General features: G+C 41.3%; 2 protein-coding genes across 2 annotated transcripts in view; both read left to right on the top strand.

Annotated features, from left to right (window-relative positions):
* The first annotated feature begins 239 nt into the window (after positions 1 to 239).
* Positions 240 to 3,934, top strand: LOC146330523 (complement C3-like). The gene is made up of 2 exons (XM_084716084.1): positions 240 to 435; positions 3,586 to 3,934. The coding sequence occupies exons 1-2, from the start codon at positions 306 to 308 to the stop codon at positions 3,696 to 3,698; spliced, it is 243 nt and encodes an 80-aa protein (XP_084572210.1). The 5' UTR covers positions 240 to 305; the 3' UTR covers positions 3,699 to 3,934.
* A 156-nt stretch (positions 3,935 to 4,090) lies between these two features.
* LOC146330524 (complement C3-like) overlaps positions 4,091 to 25,845 on the top strand; it is a 55,960-nt gene continuing 34,205 nt past the window's right edge. Inside the window, exons 1-12 of the mRNA XM_084711527.1 lie at positions 4,091 to 4,161; positions 8,025 to 8,094; positions 8,147 to 8,277; positions 8,949 to 9,051; positions 9,372 to 9,492; positions 14,921 to 15,036; positions 15,194 to 15,340; positions 16,655 to 16,754; positions 16,882 to 16,976; positions 17,106 to 17,297; positions 17,438 to 17,593; positions 19,027 to 19,153. Coding sequence (XP_084567653.1) covers positions 4,091 to 4,161; positions 8,025 to 8,094; positions 8,147 to 8,277; positions 8,949 to 9,051; positions 9,372 to 9,492; positions 14,921 to 15,036; positions 15,194 to 15,340; positions 16,655 to 16,754; positions 16,882 to 16,976; positions 17,106 to 17,297; positions 17,438 to 17,593; positions 19,027 to 19,153 — 1,429 coding nt within the window. The remainder of the gene's footprint in view (positions 4,162 to 8,024; positions 8,095 to 8,146; positions 8,278 to 8,948; positions 9,052 to 9,371; positions 9,493 to 14,920; positions 15,037 to 15,193; positions 15,341 to 16,654; positions 16,755 to 16,881; positions 16,977 to 17,105; positions 17,298 to 17,437; positions 17,594 to 19,026; positions 19,154 to 25,845) is intronic.

The raw sequence follows: 25,845 nt of genomic DNA on the forward strand, positions 1-25,845 counted from the left end.
GAGGAGACATCAGTGTCGAAATTAGGGTGATGAACCATCCAACCAAAGCAGCAAGGCTGGCATCCACGTCTGTGACCCTTACCAGTGCAAACAACTTCCAGGAGCTCGGACAAATAACAGTAATGAAGTACCTTTACAATGCTGTTAACCATACTGTTATGTATCTGTATAATCTTTGTTATTTGTCTTCATTTTCTTTCATGACCATAAATTAGAGATTATCCTCATCCTGCTCCTCATGCACTGCCTGTGTCTCCACATACTGGTTTTAGATCCCTGCTGGTGACTTCAGTAGGGATCCCAACATGAAGCAGTATGTGTACCTGCAAGCTCAGTTCCCTGACCGACTGCTGGAGAAAGTCGTCTTAGTGTCCTTCCAGTCCGGGTACATCTTCATCCAGACTGACAAGACCCTCTACACCCCCAACAGCAGAGGTGAGTTTCAATACTCCGTCAGTGCTGAAAAACACACCAGCCTCTGTGAGAACATTTCTATATGAATAAGGTCAGATAATACCATTGAAAATATAGCGCCGAATGAAAATGCAATATTTTCAATCCTGGGAAAAGAAGCACATTACTTGCAGGAATCCCAGGAAATGAACATGTTTTTAAAGGGACAGTTCACCCCAAAATCCAAAATAGATATTTTTCCTGTTACTTGTTGTGCTGTTTATCCATCTAAATTCTTTTTTATTTCCAAGGAAATGGGAACCATTTGGAGGCACATTTTGGGGGAATCCTGTTTGCGCCTCAGTCCAGACTGCGTTACTGAAGTGCTAATAATGACATTAAAGCTCACTCTTGAGTGTAATATGTTATTTATAGAACAGTTATAAAAAAATTAAAGATAGAAGTAAAATGCATTCATATTCTGGGGCAAATTGCTCTCAAAATAAAAAATAAAAAATTGTTGGCCTCTGACTAATAAGTGGAGAAGGCACGTCAGTAGAACTCTACATTACTATGCATGGCTGCCAACTTGGGTTGAACATTGGGTGGGCAAAAATGCCTGTTGTGATGTTAGACAGTGTGATGTGGTTAAGAGTTGGGATTTATATTTTCCCAAAATTTGCACATTTTCTCTTCTGGGAAGAGAAGCACATAATTCCAATGTATGTGACCTATAACCTGACCTCTTTAGTGTTACCTGGTGGTATTAATAATTGTGTCGTGTCTAGTTCAGATGGTAGAGCCACGAGTTAATGTTTTAAGTCCATTAATAATTAGAGTTGTTTGAATTTATGGCGCTTTGTGCTTGTTAACCAATTAATTAAAGCACTCGGTATGCTTGGCCGTAAGAGCATATAAGAACGACAAACCATACACTACCTCGCATGAAAACTAAATCTTATATTAACTAATACAGCATATGCCATGATTTAATTTGTGGTCCCTTTCAAATGCCAATTAAATTTATTTGTCTATGGCAGGCATGGGCAAACTACGGCCCGCGGGCCATATATGGTCCAATAGGCTTTTCAGTCCGGCCCGAACTTGTCCAAATTATATTATTGAATTAAATTATATTATTATTAAACCTCATTCATTTTGCCTTTTCCCTGCAATGCCCACGTTTTCCCAATATATGTCGCACTCCAGACACATTGACCTTTGTTGGGGTGTGGTGTATTACTCTGCTTCACTTTTTTGCTTTGTCCTTTGAGCCCTTCTGTAAACATGAGTGTACCAAAGAAAAGAAAAGTTGACAGTGAATGCCGAGTGTTTAATAAGGAGTGGACAACAAAATATTTTTTTACTGAAGTCCGATCAACGGCTGTATGTCCGATATGCCAAGAAACTGTTGCGGTTTTCAAAGAATACAATATCAGCCGTCATTTTGCCACAAAGAATGCTAACTATGCTAGCAAGCAGTCAACGCAAGTACAGGTGGCTACTGCTCAGAGGTTGACGACTAATTTACAGCCTCAGCAAAATTGTCAAATTGTCTTGGAACTGCGAATCAAGAGTCAAGTACCAAGGCAAGTTTTTTGCTGACATTCAAATTATCAAAGACTAGCAAGCCTTTCTCCGAAGGCCAGTTTTTGAAAGAATGCATGGTAGAGACAGCAGGTCTGTTGTGTGCGGAGAGCAAAGGCAGATTTGAAAAAATTAGTAGGACAGTGACTCGCCGTGTGGAACTGATTGACGAAGATATAGCCAGCGAGTTAAACAAAAAGGCAGAGTCCTTTAAGTTACATTCACTAGCACTGGATGAAAGTAACAACATAAAAGACACTGCTCAGCTCCTAATTTTTTAAAGAGGGATTAACGACAGTTTTCAGATAATGATAATAATTATTTTGACCATGGAGTCCCTGAAAGGAAGAACGCGGGGAGAGGACTTACATGACCAGGTGTCTGCTGTCATCGAGAGAATGAAGCTACCTTGGAGTAAACTTGCCAATGTCACCACGGATGAATCGCCAAATTTAACTGGAAAAAATGTTGGGCTGCTGAAAAGGATCCAGGATTAAGTGAAAGAGAAAAACCCTGACCAGGATGTTATTTTCCTTCACTGCATATTTTCACACATGAATGGACTGAACGTGAAGCTACAGGGGAAAGATCAGTTTATGCATGACATGTACACAAATGTGAGAGCCTTCAAATCCAAGCCAACTTTATTCTCCAGACAAATTTCAAACAAATCTTTCACTTATTTTCCCACACTTGCCATGCAGAAAGAGGCCACCCAATACAGCAAATCACTGGACGACCTGCACGGAGAATTCTGCCGTCAGTTCTCTGATCAAGTCACTTCAGCTGGTGTCCTGTCCCGTCACAAGACCCTGAAACAGCACCACAGGAGCTGCAACTGATCGATCTTCAGTCTGACTCCGTCTTAAAGGAGACGTCCAGCTCTCTTAAACTGAATGACTTTTATGCTTCTCTTAACGAAGCCACATTTCCAAACCTCCGAAAGACGGCACAGAAGATGCTGGCATTGTTTTGCTTGACCTACGTGTGTGAGCAGATGTTCAGCAAAGCCCGTCACAGATCCAAGCTAACTGACCAACACCTCAGATCTATCCTGAGAATTACCACAACAAAACTAATTCCAGACTTTTAAAGCACTGGCTAAGAAGGGAGACCAACAACACTGTTCCCACTGAAATTGAACGTGACTTTCTCTACTGTGTTATGAAAAAAATGCATTTGGAAAATAATTTGTACAATAAGCGTTGCATATTCATGCTTTGCTGCCTGTTAAAGGCCAAAACCTTTGATGTAATTTCTTTTACATGTCATTTATATTAGTTCACACAAACACTCCATCCAAACTTTAGAACCTGTTGTGGCCCGCGAGTCAAAAAGTTCGTCCACCCCTGGTCTATGGCAATTTTACCACTGCTTTTTGTCTTAGTTTGACTCATGTTTGCGCAATGCTTTCTAAAGTTAGTGGAATTTCCTGAACTGAATAAATACCTCACATTCAAACACAAAACTGCTTTGTTAGCTCTGTCTTGCTGTAACTACAATATGTTTGAGCACACGGGGGAGGCCACACCCGTGTTAACTGGGTGGTGTAGCAGCAATATAAAAGCACCATTGACTCTAAAGCTTTTTCTCTCTCAATGTCAGTTCTTTTCAGGATGTTTGCAGTGACGCCCGGCATGGAGCCTGTTGAGAGGGATCAAGGAACTGAACTTGTCATTGAGATTGTGGTATTGTATTTTGTCTTTGATAAATTCTGAATTTAAATATATAATCAGCTGTGCTCTTGATGAGGAAATATCACAAATGCTAAACAGTAATTGCCTAATGTGGCAGAATGTGTTTTTTGAAAGTACCTGCCCTTTTCCAAACAGTTTCTAAGGACGACTTCCCAGATGGTTCTGTGTAACAAACCATCTGGCATGTCAGGTTAAAACAGTAGATCATTTTTCCTCACAAATGATTAAAATAACAAAAACATATCAACCTACCCATGCGTCATATCAACTTACCCATGCGCCAGCAACACCTGCGGGTCATTCCATCAAGGCTAATAACTGGGCTTGGCCTTCCACTTAAGGCTCAAGCTGTTCCACTAAGACAATTTAGCCTCGTGTAGTTAAGCTAACTGACACCAAGCTGCAGTGTGAGCATGCATGGAGAACAGAAGCAGCACAGAACAGCTGATTGTGGAAAAGAGGATAAGATGTCACAAAAAGAAGAGTAAACGAGCAATTTTCTTCTCAGCTGTAGCACACATTCTGAAGATCAAACTATACAGTTGTGTTGATTATGAAAAAAAGGCCAGTATTACCACAGTTAGCAAAATGAAGCAGATATCCTGGCAAGAAACCACAAACTCTGAAAATCTGAAAATAATGGGTTTCTGGTGCCCAGTGCTGTGTGACTTTAGCTCACTTGGTAGAGTGTCTGTCTTGAGTACTGAGGCCTCAACAGCTGTGATTTTAATCCAACTTGAGGCCGACCTATATGTCACCCTCTCTCTCTCATTCCTCCTTTTCCTGTCTTCAACTGCACTATGTAGCAAAGAAGGCAAAAAGCCACAACAATCATTTTTGAAACGATATACAAGCCTACTTATTGTTTTATTTGTATTTGTAAATAAATGTCTAACCTGCTGCAGGACACAAGTCAGTATTGATATTATCAACTACGTTGTCAGCTGTTTTTTAAAAGTTTATTGTATTCATAAGATGTCCATTTGATTTACAAGCATCATCTGTCCACAGAAACTGACATGAAGCAAAAAATGTAAAAATTATAAATTGAAGTAGAAAATAAAGAAACTGAAGACATATGAATTTAAACACAGCAGAAGGACATGGTTTGGACTTTAATGTTTTTGTCTTTACAGCTTGAACAAAACGAGGAAATTAATAAATAACTTCTTTAAACCTTTGGTACACTTTTTTAAAAATATAAATTTGAAGTTTTTAAATAAACAGATTTACTCCATGTCAAATACCCTGTTGGCCTTTGAAGACAGTAAAAGGTATTAGGCATGATTTTCTTAAGTTTTAGTTAATAGGTTATTTGGAACTAAATTCAGTATTTAAATACACTACGAACAGATTACAAACACAGGACAAACAAGTTAAAAACACTAACAAACAGTAACATTTGCATTTTGGAACATAAAATGGCAAATGTAAATCGTAAAATTATGCAGATGAGGGTTATCTCTTCAGCTGCACGTGTGAATGTCACAAGCCAAAGTCCTACAGTGTTTGATGATGATGGTGATGATGATGATGATGATGATGATGAAGGAAAAATAAATGAGTGCAGGTATTGGTATAGTATCAGTATCTGGAAAAAAAGTGGATTGGTACATTTCTAGTTGTGCTGCACGTTGAACACAGCCTCTCCCTACAGGGGAATGAGGAATTTTAGAAATAGTTAAAAACGTGTTATTCTATACGATGACCAGGCTCATGAATTACAGACAAAATTTGTGCCTGTATTTTTAAATAAATAAACTCACTGTGGTCAGTGGTTGTTCAATATTTTTGTTTTAGACCCCTGAAGGCATCATTTTACTTCGTGAGCCAGTCTCTCTGAGGTCAGGGATCCACTCTGGACTTTACCACCTTGCTGAAACTGCCAGGTGAGTATATAAACAATAATGGACTCTGCGATGTGTCGGGCAGTTTTAGACTCACTATTACTTTCTAATAACAGACACTGTACCCCACTTATCCCATCGTCAGTTCTCAAAGGAAAAAAATAGGACCATTAAGTTGTTATTTCATGCGGGGTTTTTTTAGTAAAATTGTTAATTCCCAAGAGTTTGATGAACATGTGGAACAATCATCAGCATCCCATAAGATTCTTATGCAATGGAAATAAACAACATTTCCAGTTCCGTTTTCAAAATCATTAACATGCTGTGTTACTATCTATGACGTTAAAAAGGTGGACATTCATGTTTTGAAACTTCTTGTTTTCATTTTGATCACTGTAACTGTTGGACTGTACTAAACTATGATGCAGCCCTGATTACACTGGGTTGTGAGTAAATTTGAAAACTGAAAGTCAGAAAATCATAGTTTACAGGATCTTCTCCTTCCTTTCCAATATTTAATAATAAACAGAACACTATTAGATAAAATATTTTGGTTAACAGATTCCCTTTGCTTGCCTTATTTTTGTATTTTATCTTAAAAACAGTGTTGGGGATAATTAATTAGCTCTAATCATGTCTTGACCCATCCTCCTCTATTTCCTTCACTCTTCTTCTTCTTGCCCAGTCATCTTAAAAACACACTAAAAAATGTGGATATTTCCGAGGACAGCTACACACAGATATGTATATGTATATGTATTTATGTATATATATTTATATGTATTTTGTAATTGCATATATGCATTCTGTTCTTTTAGTAGTGCAACATAAATGATAACAGGTCAATTCAGTTGAAAGAACAAAAACAAGAGAAATTAAATTGTATTTTCCTTGACATGTAAAATTATCATTTAAATTGACAAACATCATATGTGTCATATGAGCTTTCCAACCATTATATTTATGTCTCCAACTGAGCTACCCAAGTGCAATTGTTGTTAAAAAATAAATAAATAAATAAATGTAAAATTAAAAATACATCCCCTGAAAATAAACTTCCCTGATGCTGAGACTTGCAATACACTGGAGGAGACCCTGATCTAAGATAGTCCCAGCTTCTCAAACTATAATAATTTAAAATATGTTTTGTCCTCTAATATTTTTGTTTCAATATCAGCTGGTACATAGACAAGTTCATGTGTGTAGTGCACTCACGTGCCATGCATGATTAACTGCGAGCTGAACTGCGTGGCTGTGGCAACGGTCAACAATAAAGAATCTTAGAAATTAGAAATAAATAAGAAATAAATTTGAAATAAATCTGCCTCCTGCATGAACTGTCTGCAGCTGGATAGGGTAGGCCAGTGTTAGTGTATTTTAACATTAGTCATAATAGTGGTCATTGGAGAGAGTAATATTTTATTTATATTTTCTGAGGTGGTACTTGCTGTGATAAGTTTGAGAAACACTAATCTTAGTCATTAAGTGCATAAAGTGTGAAGACACTGAATGTACACAGAGGCTTTTTGGTTTGACTGATCCAGGCTAACTAACAAATTAATGAATGAACATAATCACAGGCTTGATAGGGAGACATGAATTAAAAGAGTTGTGAGTTGTGTAAATACATTTGTTGTTGTTATAAGTGAATGTGAATAGTCTGGCTAACTGTGTTCTTAATATAAACACATTCAATAGTAATATATCTTCAACTTTGTAATTCCTGGACTCCATGACCACTGAACCCCACTTACTGCTCTTTATCTCAGTGCTAAAGCATGACAGCTATACCTAGGCTAGACTTAGCTAAAGCTAAATTAGTTAATTTTCCCCCCGGATGTATCTGTAGTATGTAATGGAGAAATACTTTTCTTTGAAACTTTGAAAAAACACTATCTTGGGATATCAGTTTATTGTTAAATAACTGAGACAGCGGTCAAACAAAAAAAGTGACTCTAAACTAAAACAATTAAACAATAACAAGTTTAGCAGAAAGTAGCAGCAACTGCTATCTTTACTTGACTCCGGGGGAAATCATGTGACTTGGTAAAGCTACGTCAGCTGCTGGCTGTAACTACTTAACAGAGCTCATCTAACTCTCCACTGAAATTCTCTTAAATTGTGCAAAAATGTATCTATTTATCTAAATATTAGCTGTAAATAGACATTCATAACAAAACAGAAATACATTTGAACCCACTGAACTATGAACTAAAATAATAAGCTTAGAAAAAATAAAGGTCCATTTTGCAGTATCAGTTGCACTGTTTGCCAGCCAACCTGAAAACTCTGCGTTTTCTTCTAAACATTTGTGTTTCTGTAGTTACTGCTCTCTGTAAACATCGAGTGCTTTGAAACAACTCATTTGTGGATGATAAAAATAATTTCACGCAGCCTGAAATGAAATTCCTGTGTTACCCTTTCGTCTTGAAACATTATGAATATTTAAAGTCTTTGCGTGATTACTGAAATATGTGTTCTTGTGTTTGTCTGTGTGAAGTCCCGGACTGTGGAAGGTGGTGGCGAAGTTCCAAAGCAACCCACAGCAGAGCTACTCTGCAGAGTTCGAGGTCAAGGAATACAGTAAGTCTCATTACCTTCACTATTTAAAACATATACAAGATTCACATACTTTTTAATTGCTTTTATGTTTTCAATATTTCAGTGCTGCCCAGCTTTGAGGTGAAACTGATGTCTTCTAGCCCCTTCTTCAATGTGGACAGTCAAGAGCTCACCGTTAACATCAGAGCTACGTATGTGGGGGTTTTATTTTGAGGATTAAGAGACCAGGTTTGATATGGAGATTGATTGGAGGATAAAAATAGAGGATGTTTAGAGATTATGTTAGAGTTCTTGCTGTTTTGTCCTTTTGTCATTCTGACATCTATTTTTAATTGTTAAAGTGACTAGGGACCTGTGTCCTCATAGCTTTTTTTATCTGAGTGCCAGAGTCTTTTTTTCCCCCATTTTTCCTAAAGAGGAGAGTCTGCAACTGCATGCGACGGCCTTGGAAATCTCTGGTGTCGTCACTGGTGCTTTTTCCAGGCAACCAGTAATATAACAGTTAGGTACTCATCACCGTGGTAACCAAGAAAATGCAGGAGCCCAGTGAAAAAGACTTTTTAAAAGTAACTCATGTGCCAGAGAAAAACTGCAATGTGGACATGGGCCCTAACTGGAGTTTCTAACTAGTTAACAAGTTTCAATTTAATACTGATGCCTCTATATGACCATGACCAAAACAAGACCTGCAAGAAGACTGGCTGTTTGTTTTTCTCAATATCTGACATATGTATCAGGTTCTCCTTGAAATCAGATCCTCCAAAAAGGGCCTTGGGCTCCAAAATCAACAAAATATCAAAGTTCCTTGTTGTAGCTTTAACTTCATTGTGGGCTTAAACAAATCCTTCTCCTGTGGTTATAGGTATCTGTTTGGCGAAGAGCTGGACGGGACGGCCTACGTGGTATTTGGGGTTATCCAAGAGGGTCAAAAGAGGAGCTTTCCAAGTTCTATTCAGAGAGTTCAGGCAAGCATCTGACATATTCTTTTGATTCTTTTGATGCGTTTCTTTTTTATCAGTCTGCCAGGTGATTGATCAGTCTGTATTGTACAGTATGTGTCTGAGTTTTATCTTTGGAACTATCTTGTAAACAAACTAAAACAAACACAAGAACAACCTCAAACTTGTTCATCAGTTTGACCTTATTAATGCTGGAAAATCTACTAAAGTTTGAAAAATTTGTGATTTTACTGTTTTTGAAATGAGAATCGACAGGTTCAGAAAAGGACCCACCAACTGTTTGTTGGCTGTATTTCAAGAAAAGCTTTTATATCATGTCACATTAGATCGAGAATGGCAACGGAGCTGTCAGCCTGAGGAGAGAGCACATCACACAGACCTTCCCAAACATCCACGACCTGGTGGGAAGTTCCATATTTGTAGCTGTCAGTGTGCTGACGAAGAGCGGTAAGAAAGACAGACTATGTGTATGTATGACTTTCAGTACCAAACTGTTACTGTTAGAGGCGGGACTTCAGTTTGGCCAAAACTTATCCAGACACCAAAGAAGTAGAGGGCAGTAAATACCATACAATAATAGTAGGATAAGCGTCGCTTTTCTGGAGTTTTCTGTGGTAAAAACTTGTTTGTGTTTGATAGTAAGTGCTGTAATAACCCATTTTAATCATTCTGAGTTTCTTTACACCGTGTTTCTCTGTTTCAGTACAACACTTAGTTATTGTTACCGACTCCTGACAAAAAGGGGGGGAGTGTGGGGGGAGGCCACACACAGATAGAGCAATCAAAAGTTGATTTATTTAACTCAGATCAAATAAGCAAAGTAAATAACTTATCGGATGTGTATGTAAGAAGGTCATCAGTCATGTTAAGAATGTATTGATGGGTGAAAACATGGTGTAATGTGTGTTGTAAGGTGCAACAAACTTAACAAAGGAAACAGGCTGGAGAGGCTGCAGCAAGTACAGCTGAGAGAGGGTGCTTTTCATTCAGTAAATTGGTCTCCTCATCTCCTCCACTTGCTTCCTTTCTTCGCATCTTAGCTCCAGCCAGCAAAGAAATGAAAGAGGGATGTGAGGAAAAGACGTGAGGATGGAGGAGACGAAACTCCGAAATGAAAAATCCTTGTTCCACTGCTTCAGTCTGAAGGGACGTCAGTTACTGATGATGTGTTGCACAGCTGTATAAGCTGTCAGAGGGACTGTAGCTGAATGTCCATAGAAGCCTTTACTTATGAACAATTTCTAAAAACTCCCAGTAGTCTTTAATTTTGTAATTTGTTTTAAATGTGTGGATCATTTAAACTTTCTTTTAAATCATGTAATATATGCACAGGTTTGTGTTGTCACCTTTATATCCTAAAAGTGCCAGACACATCACACACAGACTGAAGGTGCATGATATCCTTCATCATGGCGGAGGGAAAATGTCTTCCAGGTCGATGTAGGAGAGAGGAGACACGGAGGCAAAATTCAACGTAATGAAAAGCACCCAGAAAGTGTGTGACCAAAAGAGCAGTCCTTTATAACCTCTGCAGGCCCGACCCACAAGGGCAGGTACCAGCTGGCACTCCTTTCCAGCTCCACCTACCAGCCAACTCCCACTAACTGCAAGAGAGAGCACAGTGAAACACAGGCAGGGAGACTGAACAGGGTCATCACACATGTACCCTGGATCCTCAGTGATTTTTTTTCTATCTACTGTTCTGCACTGTTGGAAGCAGCTGAAATGAAGGAGATTCAAGCATCTGAAAACTGTTTTTGGACCAACATGTAGACAAATGCAAATGCCGTCTCCAAAACATTACAGTGTCTGTCTGTCTCATCTGCTTCGTCTCTAGACTACATGCCAGATACAGTCTGGCCCAGGGAAAGGCCAAAGAGGATGATTCTTGGTCGCACACAGTGTGATTCAAAATGTGATTGGTTAATTCACCTGTCACTTTCTAAACAGACACACATGCTGTGGCCCTCTGCCTGGGCAACAAAGTCCTGACCAGTGAGTGAACCAGCTGTAATCTTTTTCTGACAAGAGACAACAACAAAAGATCTGATTGGATAACTCTATTTTACTGTTTTTAGGACAGTAACCCCTTTAATTTTGAAGCAAAGTTGATAGAAAATTAGGTTAAAATTAGATTGAGAATAGTGTAATTATTAAATGAAGGAACTCAACTATGTATTTAAAAATAGCATTTGAAATGCTCATGTTTGGCCTTGTCTAAAGCCCTTGAGTCCCTCTAAAAAATGTATTGATGATCATGATTTCAAAGAAGGGATTTTCTTCTAAACACAAAATACATGAGTACAAAAAATAGTTAAATCAGAAGAGACTAAGAGTAAAAGAAATTGACACGTGCATGAGACATGAAGTCTTAGGCGGTTAGACCCCATTGTGGTGAAAATAATGTGCACATATAGAAATGGGGGTGATGAAGCTGTAGTGAAGAGAACCCCTCGGGGTCTAGACACTGGTAGTGGTGGTGATGATGAGGTGCAAAGCAGACTGGTGAGGTGAAGTGGCTGCAGACTCCTGCTGCCTGGGTCAGATGACTGGAGGAGAGAGGGGTGGAGGAGGGTCGCGCAACTGACTGAATGACAACTGATGGAGCAAAGACAGAGGCAGCAAATTGACTGGCTACTGCGACTGTGGCAAAATCTGATTGGATAGTAAAGAGGAAGGTGAACGCCCACAATCAGCTGATTAGAGGGAATAAGAGGAGAGAGACGGAGTAAAGGAAAGTTGTGAATGAAGGCAGCGTAACAGAAGGTCTTCCTGATTGAACTTAGGCTGAGCTTCATTGCTGAAAACATGTCAGAATGACTGAGAACTATGTTGTCCTGAATTGTAGACTAACACTATTTTTGTGTTTAGTATATTTTGGTTGGACCTGAAATATCAGTTTGACAGTTACAGTTCACTTCAGTTCCAACACCCCGATGGGTCGGACACGCTCCCAGTCTTTAGAGCAGAGAAAACTGCTAATTTTTTCATGATTTCGAGACCCAATTTTACATACTTAGTGTGAGGTGTATGTCTTCCCTTGTGTGTTTCTTTGTCTTGACTTCCTGCCTTTGTTCTTTTTTTTCTCACATTATGTTCACCTAGGGCTGCGCGGTATACATGGTATGATGGTAGAAAACGGTATAAATTTGGCCACGGTAGAGATTTCTGCTCTACTGTCATACCGTCGATGACGTCATCACACCTGCCTCCGTGTGAAAATGGCCGCAAGCACGGTAACGGCGGAGAAGGAGGGGCTGGTTTTAAAAAAAAACAAAAAAAAAAACGGTGCTACATCCGTGATTTGGACGTGGTTCGGGTTTAAAAAGTCGGATGTTGAGCATAAAAATGTCATCTGCAAGATGTGTGGAGTAACTGTGACCGCTAACAAAGACGCGGACGCCGTCGAACGAACCCGGACCTATAACCAATAAATTAATAGATTTTATTTTTTTACGGGACACTTCTATTTTAACTGGCGCAACTTTTCTAGTCTTTCCGGCGCTGGTTTATCTGATCAGGAAACACACAGACCAACTGCAGAGAAGCTGCGCGTGGAGGAGACTGTTGTTAATGACGGAGTTTATTACAACAGAAACTAACGTGAAGGTTCATGATATCGACATCAACCAGATGCTCTTATAAAATTAAACAACTGTATAAGGAGGCCTAAACGTAAAACAGGAGAGTCTGTGTTTCTCTGAGAGAAACTTTCAGATCTTCTCACAGCAGAGTGAACAGGTGAGGGAGGAGAGGAGGGCAGACTGATCACTAATCAATCACTGATACCGTTGTTCTCTCGGACTGATTAAAAAAATAAAAATGCCAGAATTGATGACAAACCAAACCTGGGTGTCCACACAAATAAAGTGTTTGTGTGAAACACTGCAGAGTGAAACATCGTGCTGTTTACAGACAGTCTGCTGTCTGTAGTCTGACAGAGACACAGAGGGTCGTGTCTAAAAGGGAACCCTAGACCTGCAAAAGATCGCGCGAGTTTGATTATTTTAGTAAAAAATAACCAACACAAATCTCGCGAGAGTTGTGCAAATAAAGAGTTACCTTCTAAAAAATGGTGCGCAGCTCCAAAAATAGAAAATCATGTTGTGGTGCCAATGTTTTTAATGTATCACTGAAACACTGATCACTGACCTGCTGTGATGGAAAAAATACTCACATTCTTTACTTAGGTGTTTTTTACAGGATTACAGAACCTTTTCACTGTTTTTGCCATTTGACTTACAGAAAACCTCTCTTACTTGAAGTACTGTTTACAATATCCACTTTATTTTTGTAAGAATTTTTGTACTTCTGAGGCACTATCCTTACTTCTGTTGTTCTTCTGCACAATAAATACTCAAAAAATTACATTATATCTTTGCTTTTTTGGTGGTTTTTTAAATCAGTTTAGTTTTGCTAAGGGACTACAAAACCACTTCAGAAACACTTCCATTATAAGTTTTACACCGCAACATTTATACCGCAATAAATACCATTACCGTGAAGGGATTCAATTTATACCGTGATATGAATTTTGGGTCATACCGCCCAGCCCTATGTTCACCTATTCGTTATTACCCTGTCTTGTTACTCTGATCACGTCCCACAGTATTTAGTGCTATGTTTGCTCCCTCTTTAGTTGCTAGTTCATCCTCATCTGTCTGTGCTCCTGTTGTTTCTTTGTGAATTTTTGCATTCTGTTTTTTTCTCTACGTGTGTCTTTCAATTATTTCATTTTCTGGGCTTTAATTTTTATTTTCTCGTGTGGTGGAATTTATTTGATTGCGTTGTTTTTCCCTTTTTACCAGCTCTGTTTTTGTGTTTTGTTTTGTTATTAAACTCTTGAGCTTCACCAGTCTTGTTGCAATCTGCATTTGGGTCTGTTGTCCTGCTTCCTGTTTGACAAACCCTGACACAAGGTTATCAGTCATTGTACAACACAGGGTTACGCAATGAAAGGATATTTTTGTCCCTTCATGCTACACATGGAACATACAGATAATGGAATTTGGATTAAACTAGGATATTTTTTAAAATAAACTGTACATTTAATTATATACATGCTATATATAGCTGTATATACACCCAGGAAATAATTCTGTAGTGCATTTATTTAAATTGAGTCACTACCAAGATTGTGATAATATGGTTGACATCTTCACATTAAAAGTGTGACATCTAGTTCACATTGTACATCAACTCTGACTGCATTTGTGCACCAAGTATCATCAGTGTTTCAAGTCCACCTCCCCTTGCTCTCCTCCCATCCTTGAGCTCTGTTGGCTCAGAACATGGTCCAGTGCTATATCTCAAAACCGGGATGTTGTGGTCTCTTTTTTCCCATTGCTTGGCCAGTCTGAGTCCCATTTCATTTTCCTGACTGGACATTAGTCAGGAGCAGCCTTTAAGTACAAGTGAGGCTAGCATGGCTCTTGTCCTTGTTCTCTTCCCTCTCCTCTTGGACTGGTCACACAACCTGTGGTGGTCTAGCTTGTCTGCTGAAGTGGTCGAAAGACGCCCTGTGCATTATTGATCATCTCTTTAATCCAAACCCTTTTCCAATTCTTGTGATTGTATTTCTGTCATAGGTGATGCATATTTCAGCAATGGAGTCCCCCAAAAAACAGATTAAAACAAAAATGTAGCAAAGTTTAAATGACCAGTCGTCAGCAGTCCCTGCATTTCAGTGGGTTTACTTTATAATGAAATGTTCTCCATCTCTGCTGACTTTTTCTGGTAAAATAAATATAAAAAACTTGAGTTGTGTTTTAGGACAAGAGCCTTTTTGGGACAGATTTTACTTATAAATCTTGGAGGGGGAAAAAATCAACTTTTTTTAAAAAAAAAATGCAATATTGTCATATATCACAAACAGGTGGTGAAATGGTGGAGGCAGAGTTGAGAGGCATCAAGATTGTCACATCACCGTACATCATCCGCTTAAAGAGAACACCCAAATACTTCAAACCAGGAATGTCTTTCTCCGTAGTGGTAAAGTACTTATTTGTATTTACATTTGTACAATGAAAGTAAAGTTAATTTGACTATATCCTGTTATCAGTCAAAACGTTTTGCTGCACAGCTACTTCACTTTAGAGATTATAACAGTATTTAATTTGAGCTGAGCTGTTGGTGTCTCTGTTGGCAGGTTGAAGTTATGAATCCTGATGATACTCCTGCCCAAGGTGTAGCAGTGGTGGTTGATCCAGGCCAACAGATTGGTGTCACCGCAGCCAGTGGCTTGGCAATCGTCACCATCAATACAGAGGCAAACACTAACAGACTGACGATCTCTGTAAGTCTGCAAAATCTATTCTTCTGTACATCCCATTTAGCAAATGGAAGCTTACACTTAAATGTATCAAGAGTTTTGTAGTTCTGCAGCTCTATGCAGGTTTTTAGCTCCTTTTTATGGCTCTGCTGAACACACATTTACTCTAGTGTATGCTAGCTAAAGAGTAAGATATCTTAAACGTCCAGTGTGTAAGATCTACAGGAATTTATGTGCAGAATATGGAAATAGAATAGAATATTCATAAATATGTTTTCATTGAGTACAATTACCTGAAAATAAGAATCATTGTATTTTTGTTATCTTAGAATGAGCTTATTATACTCACAGAGGGCAGGGCTCCTATTCCAAGGAGGACACCATGTTGCACTGCCATGTTTCTACATCAGGCCAGACATACAAACCAAACACAGACTCTAGATACACCTTTCACTTTTCAGCCTTTTTTTTTTTCTTTTTTTTTTTTTAACTCTAATTTTAATAGAACCTCCCCCTACCTGTCACATGGGTCTATTTTGTCTGTTTCTTATTTTAATCTTTTATCTCTAGTCTTCATCTTTTTCTACAGGTTAGTTCATACACTTCAGGCTACATGATCAAGTGAATGTTGCTCACATTGATTAACTGCAAACTGATCCATTGAGTTCACCATTTAAAAAAATATGAGCATGTTCAATGTACTCCACTCTTTTAGTGTGTTAATTTGATTTGCAAATTTGTCTTTATATATCAGTTTCGTGTGGAAATTTAAAGCTAGCCTAAACTTGGCTTGGATAGTGCCTTTATAATTTAGAGGGCCGTTTTACCCCAAAATCAAAAACATAGAACACATATTTTTCCTCTTACTTGTAATGCAGTTTATCCATGTAGATACTCTTGGTGTGAGTTGCAGAGTTTTAAGCCTTCGGTATATTATACTAAAGACAATCCATAGACCTCAGTGTGAGAAGTATCATGCAGAAACTTTTTTATTTTATACGGTATAATCTACTGGAACTACTTTCTCTCCACTAGAGAGGAAAAACTTACTATCCTGAGTCACCGTGTCATGAACGAGGCACTGGAATTTAATTTTTCAAATGTATTTTTGTGGTGCTTTGAGCGCCACAAGCCGAGTGCCATTTAGTCCCATTATATTGGAGAGAAGACAGCATCTCTACAGCCGATATCTCATCAAAACTCTGCAACTCACACCAAAACAATGTAAACGGAGAAATAGCACTACAGGTAAGAGGAAAAATATGGTTTATTAATTTTGGGGTGAACTGTGCCTTTAATATAATGAGTGTATACTGAACTGTGTGCATTTAATTGCAGGCAAAGACCAATGATCCTCTGATTCCACCTGGAAGACAAGCAGCAGCCACCATGATAGCTCTCCCGTATACCACTAAAAGCAACAATTACATCCACATAAGTGAGTAACGTCCTGAAATGACATCAGATGGTTAAGTCAGTGGTGATGGTGGTGGCAGTGCTGCCTAACTACCATGCACAGAGCTGCACTAAATGTTGAGCAATGTTGTTGTGGAATGTCATTACAGATGTGGACACAGCTGAAGTAAGATTAGGGAATATCCTGAAAATGCATATCGTCCTCAACAGGCAGAGAAATGAACAAAGTGACATCACATACCTGGTGAGAGATGTTTTACACCTGTGTGTGTGTACGTCTGTGAACATGATTGAGTGTTTGTGTTGCTTCCAGCAGTCAGTGTAGTATACACTCGTGTTGGACAAGTACTGATGTTCAAATCTGTGTCCCCAGATCCTGAGCAGAGGTCAGCTGGTGAAATATGGCCGATACAGGACAAGAGGCCAAATACTGATTACCATAGGAGTTCCCATTACCAAAGACATGCTGCCATCGTTCCGTGTTATAGCCTACTTCCATACCAGTGACAATGAAGTAGTATCAGACTCTGTTTGGGTGGATGTCAAGGACTCCTGCATGGGCTCGGTGAGATACACGAACCAGCAGTTTAAGTAGGGAAACAAGACACAGACACACAAAGGGATAAAGTTAATTTTTATTTCTTGGGCATATTTTTTTATGTATGAAAAGCACGTCCCATTCATTGACTTTCTATTCACATTTAGTTGAAGCTGGAATCAACAAGACCAAGTCCATCATATCAACCTCGCAAGATATTTGGTCTGAAGGTCACTGGAGATCCAGAGGCCACAGTGGGACTGTTGGCAGTTGACAAAGGCGTCTATGTCCTGAACAACAAGCACCGCCTCACCCAGAAAAAGGTAAAGCGTAGTCTGTGGTGCAGTAGGTCTAAGAGGTGCAAGATAGTAAATGGTGCATGTGGCTGAGGTGCACATGCAATCACAAAACACCTCATTTATGTTTTTTTCCCAGTGTGGATTAGTAAAGTGTCCTTTGATCATATTTTGTTTCAGCAATGAAATGTAAATATTGAAATAAACAAACACATAAATAAATCTCATTAGACCTGCAAAGTGTGCACGGGACGGGATCACAGCTGTCAGATCATCTTTAACAGATCAGTCAGCATGACAGCTGGAGCAGCTGTTGTGTTTGTGTCTGCATGTTTATTGTGATCCAGAGAAAAGAAGAAGGGTTAAACGATTACGATTTCTAACATACAAAATTAAGGCGTTGTGTCTGACCGCGAGACCTGTCAGATCCAGAGAGAATAAGGCGTGTGTACTCCTGTCTGATGCTGGTTCTATACACATAATCCATGTGTAAACTGCGCATCACTCCCCTCAAACTTATATTGAGCACTCTCACACTGTCGCTTCTTGAACCAGGAGATCTGTCTCCTCACTTAAAAATCTTTTCTCTTTGTTTCCCCTCAGTAAATCTGCTGTCATTCTGCAAACACTTCTGATTCTCTTATTGCATGTTATGCCCAAAATACACCCATGAAATAATCAAGGCAGTTGTGTGCAGCTGATAGGGTGTATCCCACTGGCAAAGGTGAATTTGGACGTGCCTTGAATCAGTTAAAACCATTGTGCCTTGAACCATGCGCTTTAGATCAGCGTAATATAGGGACCCATATCTTCTCTTAACTTTGGAAAATCTAACTCCTTGACTTTTCAATCAGTACTCATCTCATCATGCATTTGTCTGTGTTGAGGATATGTACTGAAACTGTGTGTATCCATGACAATGATCATCTCCCTTCACTTGTCACGTGCTAACTAGCTTGCTATAAGAGACAATAAAAAAGAGGCTTTCAATTTTAGCTGCGATGGGTTGGAGGGAGAAGAGGAAACCCCACCTTTTTGGGGGGGGTTTCTTCCCAATTATTGGCCCAGGATATAGGTTTGAATGGATGCAGATTCAAGTGTCTTGGCAGTCATTATATACCCATTAATACATGATCCAGGTCATTTAAAATATCATCATCCAGTTTGAGTAACCTTTCATTGAATGCTCATGTGGTTCTACATCTTCACTGTTATTGCCATACAGACCTATCAACACTTGTGCTGATGTTTTTGGCAGTTATTTTGAATTTTAAACAGGGTCTACACTGTCTTAATTTTAGGAGCTTTTGGTAGCTGTAGTTTTTAGTCCCCTGCAAATTATGAGCTGATATAGGTTATTAATTTGCAGACTTTTGAAATCACAAATGTTGAATGAATGAAAAAAAGACTCATTTTGCTACTGGTTGATTTTCTGTGAGCGAATAACTTTCACTGCTCAGGTGTGGGACATGGTGGACAAGTCCGACGCAGGCTGCACACCAGGTGGAGGGAGGGACGGCATGAGTGTGTTCTACGATGCTGGGATGTTGTTTGAGTCCAGTGCTGGTGGGACTCCCACCAGACAAGGTAAATCCAGAGTATGTTTCTCTGCAAAGCTAACTGAACCTCACCTTTTCTCTGTGGTCTCGATTTGCCTTTTTTGTCTTGTGTCATTTTTTGTCTCCTTATATCCTTTTTTTGTTTGTTTGTTTACATCTTTTACATTGTTTTTGGTGTACGTGTTTTTTGTGTTGTTACATCTTTTGTTCTTGTTACATCTCATCTTTTTACATCTTTTTTTCAGCTTGTTACATTTTGTTTACTGCACGGTGGTGCAGTGGTTAACATTGCTGCCTCACAGCAAGAAGGTCCTGATTTCGAATCCCCCAGCTAGGGCAGGCTGGAGCAGAGCCTTTCTGTGCCGAGTTTGCATGTTCTCCTCGTGTCTGTGTGGGTTCTCTCTGGGTTCTCCAGCTTCGTCCCACAGTCCAAAGACATGCATGCTAGATTAATTGGTGACTCTGAATTGCCCATAGATGTGAGTGTGAGTGGTTGTCTGTTTCTGTATGTCAGCTCTGTGATGTACTGGTGACTTGTCCAGGGTGCACCCCGCCTCTCGCCCAATGTCAGCTGGGATAGCCTCGCGACCCTTTGGGAATAAGTGGTTACAGAAAATGAATAAATAGTTACATCTTTTGTCTTTTTTTCTAGTTTTTAGTGTTTTTCGTCTTGTTATGTCTTAAGTTGTTTTTCTTCTTATTATGTTTTTTCACCTTGCTGTGTTTTTTCCATCTTGTTGCATTGCTTGCCCTGCGTCTTTCGTTTTGTGTTATTTTTGTCTTGTTATGTCTGTCTAATTGATACATGCACTGATGGATACAGGAAGAAATCTTTTCTATGTATTATTTTCCCATCCACTTAAGTTTAAATCTGTTTTGATATTGGGAGGGCAGTGCACAATGATGGAAATTAAAAAATAACAATCTAGATAATAATAATTCCACTCAAATGCATCGAAACTAAAGTAACAAGCCTGTTTAGAAAATGTGAGGAGTAAAAGTTAAAAGATGTCAGAAAAAGAAATGCTCAAGTAAACTACAGATAACTTAAAAATCTACAGTAGTGAAGTATTTGTACTTAGTTACTTCCCACCTCCGTAGCGACACCTGCAAGCTAGTTTAGGCAGACAACTTGAGCTGCACTTCAATACAAGTGTGACATTCCTCTCTCCATAGTAGAGATTCACTGATTAATTTTTTTTTTTGGCTGATTCTGATTTTCAGTGTTTCTAAGAAGTGTAATTGACAGCCTTCACAAACATTTCTGCAACTTTTCTTGTTAAAATAGGACAGGAATAAGATACTGACTATTAAATATTCATTAAATACAATTTAAATTTTCTCCAAAGTCCTCCAGGTTACAGCCAGGCCTTATTATAGTTTTATATTAAGATTATGAATCGGTGAACGTGATCTCGCGAGATCATGGAATCTCGCAGGATTTCTCGGGACACGTTTTCACGTGATCTTTTGTGGAAGCAGATGTAAACAAACCGGAGACAGACGCAGTGCAACAGTTTGCTGCAGTAAAACTTTGCCGTGAGAAAAACAGATGCAGAAGTTAAAGGAGTCTGGATGAGAAAATGTTTGAAGAGACACATCAACACAGGTTGTTTATTCTTCAGCCAGAACAGGAGGTGAGATTTTAACTGTCCCTCTGTGAACAGCAGTCTGCTGCTGGCTAACATTAGCCTGAAGATATCATGGTCGGTTTGCCTGCTGCGCGCATGATGTGACCATCGTGGAGAACACGTGTGTGACAATGACCGGCACAGAATCGGATACATGATGCTGACCGGCCGGTCACTGGTCAGAGCCGGTCACGTGAAAACTGGCCAGATTACAAGTATTGTTGTTTAATCGGTGCAAGTCTACTCCATAGTAATATACCAAATGCACTTCCCAATTTAACAGTCTATTTAAAGTTATGTTTTGGGCTTTTGCCTTTATTGGACAGGATAGCTGGCAAGCAGACAGGAAAGGGGGAATGACACGCAGCAAACGGCCGCAGGCAGGAATTGAATCAGCGGCCACTGCAGAGGACCGATGGCCTCCATACATGGGGCGGACAGCCTACCAGCCGATCTATAGGACTGCCCAATTTAGCGGTCTACTTAAACTGCAAAAACTTCCACCACCAAAGTCTGTGCAAACTGCAGAAAAGAGTTTGTTCAACTCCTCAAGAGAATGTTGTGAAACTACATTTCAAAACAAAATGATTCAATGTGAAAATGCTGAAGAACTGAGAGCTGAACATAAAGAGACTTTTTAAAACATCTTTCTCTCTGCTCTCCTGCATACATGAGCTCAGTACCACAACACACACTAGTTTGAGGGGGAGAAAAGGAGGCTCGCCACAGTTTAGCAGGAGGGTTCAGAAGGGGCCGATGCATTGTGATTTGGATGGCAGTTGTGGGCGGGGGCCCCGACGACCCAATCCCAGGACATGGAATCTCACAGTGGGGACATGGAATGTCACCTCGCTGGGGGGGAAGGAGCCTGAGCTAGTGCGGGAGGTTGAGCGGTACCGGCTAGAGATAGTCGGGCTCACCTCCACACACAGTCGGGGCTCTGGAACCCAACTCCTTGAGAGAGGCTGGACTCTTCTCTACTCTGGAGTAGCCCACGTGAGAGGTGACGGGCTGGTGTGGGCTTGCTTATAGCCCCCCAGCTCAGCCGTCATGTGTTGGAGTTTTCCCCAGTGAACGAGAGGGTCACCGCCCTGCGCCTTTGGGTCGAGGATAGGTGCCTCACTGTCGTTTCGGCCTATGGGCCAAATGGCAGTGCAGAGTACCCGGCCTTCTTGGAGACCTTGGGAGGGGTGCTGGAAAGTGCTCCGACTGGGGACTCCATCGTTCTGCTGGGGGACTTCAACGCTCACGTGGGTGGCGACAGTGTTACCTGGAGGGGCATGATTGGGAGGAACGGCCCCCCCGATCTGAACCCGAGTGGTGTTCTGTTATTGGACTTCTGTGCTAGTCACAGTTTGTCCATAACGAATACCATGTTCAAGCATAAGGGTGTCCATCAGTGCACGTGGCACGGGGATGCCATAGGTCGGAGGTCAATGATCGACTTTATGGTTGTGTCAACTGACCTCTGGCCGTGTGTCTTGGACACTCGAGTGAAGAGAGGGGCTGAGCTGTCAACTGATCACCACCTGGTGGTGAGTTGGATCCGCTGGCAGGGGAGGAAGCTGGACAGACTTGGCAGGCCCAAACGTACTGTGAGGGTCTGTTGGGAACGTCTGGTGGAACCCTCTGTCAGAGAGGTGTTCAACTCTCACCTCCGGGAGAGCTTTGACCAGATCCCAAGGGAGGCTGGAGACATCAAGTCCGAATGGAATATGTTCTCTGCCTCCGTTGTTGATGTGGCCATTCAGAGCTGTGGCCGTAAGGTCTCCGGTGCCTGTCGCAGCAGCAATCCCCGAACCTGGTGGTGGACACCGGAGGTAAGGGATGCCGTCAGGCTGAAGAAGGAGTCTTATCGAGCTTGGTTGGCTCGTGGGACTCCTGAGGCAGCCGACAGGTACCGGCAGGCCAAGCGCGCCGCGGCCCGGGTGGTTGTGGAAGCAAAACCTCGGGCATGGGAAAAGTTCAGGGAGGCCATGGAGGAGGACTACCAGTCGGCCTTGAGGAGATTCTGGCAAACCGTCCGGCGCCTCAGGACGGGGAAGCAGTACCCTGCCAACACTGTTTACATTGGTGGTGGGGAGCTGTTGACTTCGACTGGTTGTTGGACGGTGGAAGGAATACTTCGAGGATCTCCTCAATCCCACTGACACGCCTTCCGTAGAGGAAGCAGAGGCTGGGGACCCAGAGGTTGACTCATTCATCACCCAAGCTGAAGTCACTGAGGTAGTTCGGAAGCTCCTCAGTGGCAAGTCACCGGGGGTGGATGAGATCCGCCCTGAGTACCTCAAGTCTTTGGATGTTGTAGGGCTTTCTTGGTTGACACACCTCTGCAACGTCGCTTGGCAGTTGGGGACAGTGCCTCTGGACTGGCAGACCGGGGTGGTGGTCCCTCTATTTAAGAAGGGGGACCGGAGGGTGTGCTCCAACTACAGGGGGATCACACTCCTCAGCCTATAAAGTCTATTCCAGGGTACTGGAGAGGAGAATTCGGCCGATAGTCGAACCTCGGATCCAGGAGGAACAATGTGGTTTTCGTCCTGGTCGTGGAACACTGGACCAGCTCTATACCCTCCGCAGGGTGCTTGAGGGTTCATGGGAGTTTGCCCAAACAGTCCACATGTGTTTTGTGGACTTGGAGAAGGCATTCGACCGTGTCCCTCGTGGCATTCTGTGCGAGGTGCTTCGGGAGTATGGACTTCGGGGCCCTCTGCTAAGGGCCGGTCTCTGTATGACCGGAGCAGGAGCTTGGTTCGCATTGCCGGCAGTAAGTCAGACCTGTTCCTGGTGCATGTTGGACTCAGGCAGGGCTGCCCTTTGTCACCGGTTCTGTTCATTATTTTTATGTACAGAATTTCTAGGAGCAGCCAGGGGACAGAGGGAGTCTGGTTCGGGGACCACAGGATTTCATCTCTGCATTTTGCAGATGATGTTGTCCTGTTGGCTCCTTCGAACCAGGACCTTCAGCTTGTACTGGGGCGGTTTGCAGCCGAGTGCGAAGCAGCTGGGATGAGAATCAGCACCTCCAAGTCCGAGGCCATGGTTCTCGACCAGAAAAAGGTGCCTTGTTCCCGGTCGGAGAAGAGTCCCTGCCTCAAGTGGAGGAGTTTAAGTATCTTGGGGTCTTGTTTACGAGTGAGGGGAGGATGGAACGCGAGATTGACAGTCGGATTGGTGCGGCGGCAGCAGTAATGCGGTCGTTGCGCCGGTCTGTCGTGGGAAAGAACGAGCTGAGCCGAAAGGCGAAGCTCTCGATTTTCCGGTCAATCTACGTTCCTACCCTCACCTATGGTCATGAACTTTGGGTCATGACCGAAAGAACAAGATCTCGGATACAAGCGGCTGAAATGAGTTTCCTCCGCAGGGTGGCGGGGCGCTCCCGTAGAGATAGGGTGAGGAGCTCTGTCACCCGAGAGGAGCTCAGAGTAGAGCCGCTGCTCCTCCACGTCTAGAGGAGTCAGCTGAGGTGGCCTGGGCATCTATATCGGATGCCTCCTGGGCGCCTCCCTGGGGAGGTGTTCCGGGCATGCCCCACTGGGAGGAGGCCCTGGGGAAGACCCAGGACACGCTGGAGTGACTATGTCGCTCGGCTGGCCTGGGAATGCCTTGGGGTCCCTCCGGAACACCTGGAGGAAGTGTCCAGGGACAGGGAAGTCTGGGTGTCCCTGCTCAGACTGCTGCCCTCGTGACCCGGCCCCGGATAAGCGGAAGATAATGGATGGATGGATGGATGGTCAAACAAACCTTGAAATGTTTGAAATAAAGTTGAATTAAATCAGAAGAGGAAGGTTTTTTTTCCCCTAACTTTTGGATTTCAAGAATAAAGTCAAAATGTTGAGAATAAACTTGTAATTTCAAGATTTAAATTGAACTTTGAGAATATATCAAATTATAAATGTTGGCATACATGACATGCCTCTACAAAATGCCTTGTGTAGATGAATTGGTGAAGTTATACTTCAAAATGTTTAGTGCATGAACACAGTGTAGCAATCAGTATTAGGCTTTTGAAGAGATTGTGCTGAAAACTGTGTTCAGAAAAAGAAACCACAAACTTGGAAGTGATAGCCACATTCACAGAAACTGAAATAGCTGCTAATGGATAAATGTAAGAATATCAGTGGTTATACCTGTATGTAATTTAGAAAGGATATGTTTTCTCATGAGACACAATAAGAAAATTGATTAAGTTTTTTGGTCCTGAAGGTGCAGACCTCAGGTGGGCGTGGCATATGAATATGTTCTCAAATGTTTGTCTTTTATCTTGAAATTTCAACTTTATTCTCGTCATTTGTACTTTTTATTCTCGAAAATGCAAAGTGAAACAAATCATCCTCCTCTCATTGTTTTCTTATGCTTTACCATATTACTCCTCTGTAAGGTGGAGCCATAGAGAGTTTGAAATCCTATTTAAAATACAATCTGTGGTTGAAGCTAGTTGTTCTCCCCACTCCCTCTTGCCCAGACATAGGGGAAGCTATGCAGGCTGCAGGAGTAACACAGGAGCGCAGGAACTATCATAAATTTAGAATATCAAGCGATGACCAGTCCTACACTATAAGTTGATCAGCTGTTTATAACTGTCAGTTGTCTGTCAATGTGAAGTTAAGCCTGTTATCCTAAAAAACAAAAGCCCACTGCTCTGAAATACATACTCTGGTGTAGGGCTGGGACGATCACCGATTAAATCATATATTGGCGATTGGAAGGTTGCCAGGCGATTTGCTGTTTATCAAGGCGATTTTGAAAAAAAAAAAAACGGCGCTCTACTGTGCATTAAGACATGTTTCTGGAGGAAAAACATGACTGTTAGAGAAGCCCCGTTTACAAACAGACCTACAATCCACATTCTCTCTTCTCTCCTCTCCTCTCCTCTCAGCACAGGGTACACTGTCAGCCCTGTGACAGCGACAGGGCGCATCTCTTTGATTCGAACTGACACAGCCCGTTTGCTCATGCTTCGGGGTCGTTCAACAGAGTAGGCTAATTGCAAGTAAATATTGTTTTAATGTGTAACTACTGAAATGTTCACACAAGGGCTTTCATAAATTCCTACAGTGTTGCGGCACTGCCGCCTTTGCAGGTTAAA

Source organism: Lutjanus erythropterus, chromosome 3 (assembly GCF_056507025.1).
Source record: "Lutjanus erythropterus isolate fLutEry1 chromosome 3, fLutEry1.hap2, whole genome shotgun sequence".
NCBI classification, from domain to species: Eukaryota; Metazoa; Chordata; class Actinopteri; order Lutjaniformes; family Lutjanidae; genus Lutjanus; species Lutjanus erythropterus.